This window comes from Halyomorpha halys, unplaced genomic scaffold, assembly GCF_000696795.3.
Source record: "Halyomorpha halys isolate HHAL.00 unplaced genomic scaffold, Hhal_1.1 Scaffold544.1, whole genome shotgun sequence".
Lineage (NCBI taxonomy): Eukaryota > Metazoa > Arthropoda > Insecta > Hemiptera > Pentatomidae > Halyomorpha > Halyomorpha halys.
Genome location: NW_027105730.1, coordinates 509,822 through 511,134, shown reverse-complemented (window position 1 = coordinate 511,134; position 1,313 = coordinate 509,822). Strand labels below are relative to the sequence as shown.

Genomic DNA, 1,313 nt, shown 5'->3' with positions numbered 1-1,313 from the left:
ATTAACTATATTGAGAGAGCTCTTCAGGATTGTCTCTTTCCCACTGAACTATTCCACTACCCCATTATCTAGTAGGCTTACAAAATTAAATTACATTAAATACGCAAAAGCTACTTTTTACCTTAATTCAATGGGCTTTCCTTCCCAATCGTCTTTGAACATCATGTTGTTGCTCCAACAGTCGCCATGGTTGAGACATTGAAAAGTGTTGTCTTCGAAGTTTCCACAGTCTTTTATCCTTTTTAGATATTCCTTGAAAGATACTTGACTTAGTTTGTTTGCATATTCACTCCTGAAAAAATAAATAAAAATTAATATGCATTTCTTTTTTTTACTGAATTAAGGGCGCTACACCCAGTAAATATAATTCTTAAGTTATGGCATTGCGACATCCCTAAAATGTTAATAAACACTGAACCGACGGGTAAACGTCCGAAGGTTAGACCGAAACGTAGATGGGAGGATTGCCTAAAAACTTATTTAGAAGAATTGGGTTTGGAGGTGCATCACTGGAAGGATGTATGTAGAGGGTGATTGCTGGTATTGGCTCAATCCTACGGGTTCGTTAGGAGTTCATTATTATTTTTTTTTATCAACTCTCTGTCAAAGAACGCTGTGGCGTTCCGCCCCGTCGAACAATAAAGTTCGCATGAAAATTAATCGAACGGTATAGTTGACATAATTTCAGTTGTGGCACATTACTTTGAAGCGAGAACACTCCATTTTTGGCCACTTTTTTATATTACAAAAATTTTTATTTCTAAAATTTTTTTAATTTTTATTTGTTTTTTTCTATTTCAATAATTACCTTTAATACAAAACATTTCAAATTTAATTTATGAATTTATTTCTATAATTTATTTACTGTATAATAAATTATTATTGAGGCAGCAATAATATTGTTTGTTTTTTTACAATTTTCAGTATTTTTATTATAATTAATTAATCAACAATATTAACATTTTTCTTCTTTAAAACTATATAAAAAGATTAAAATATAATTGCTCTTAACAATTTATTGAATATTAAATTATAATGAAATGAATATTGAAAATACTATGAAAGATTCTTAGGAGTTAATTAATTTGTGAACTGAAAGGCTCAAAAATGGGTTAAGTTTTTTTTTAGTTTATTTTTTTAAATTTTTTAATAGTTGAATGTGGGGTGCAAATTTATATATATTTGTAAAAATTATTTATTCTATGTAATTTATAACTATACAAAATAATACAATAGGTAAATATGTAGTATGTTTCATATACACTTGAAAATCTTGGGAAGGAACCACCCATTGGTGATACTTCAAACATTAA

At 28.5% G+C, this 1,313-nt stretch overlaps 1 protein-coding gene across 1 annotated transcript in view; it reads right to left on the bottom strand.

Moving 5' to 3' along the window:
- LOC106684117 (uncharacterized) overlaps positions 1-1,313 on the bottom strand; it is a 16,233-nt gene that overhangs the window by 9,465 nt on the left and 5,455 nt on the right. The window contains exon 5 of the mRNA XM_014426008.2: positions 122-292. Within this exon, the coding sequence (XP_014281494.1) occupies positions 122-292 (171 nt within the window). The remainder of the gene's footprint in view (positions 1-121; positions 293-1,313) is intronic.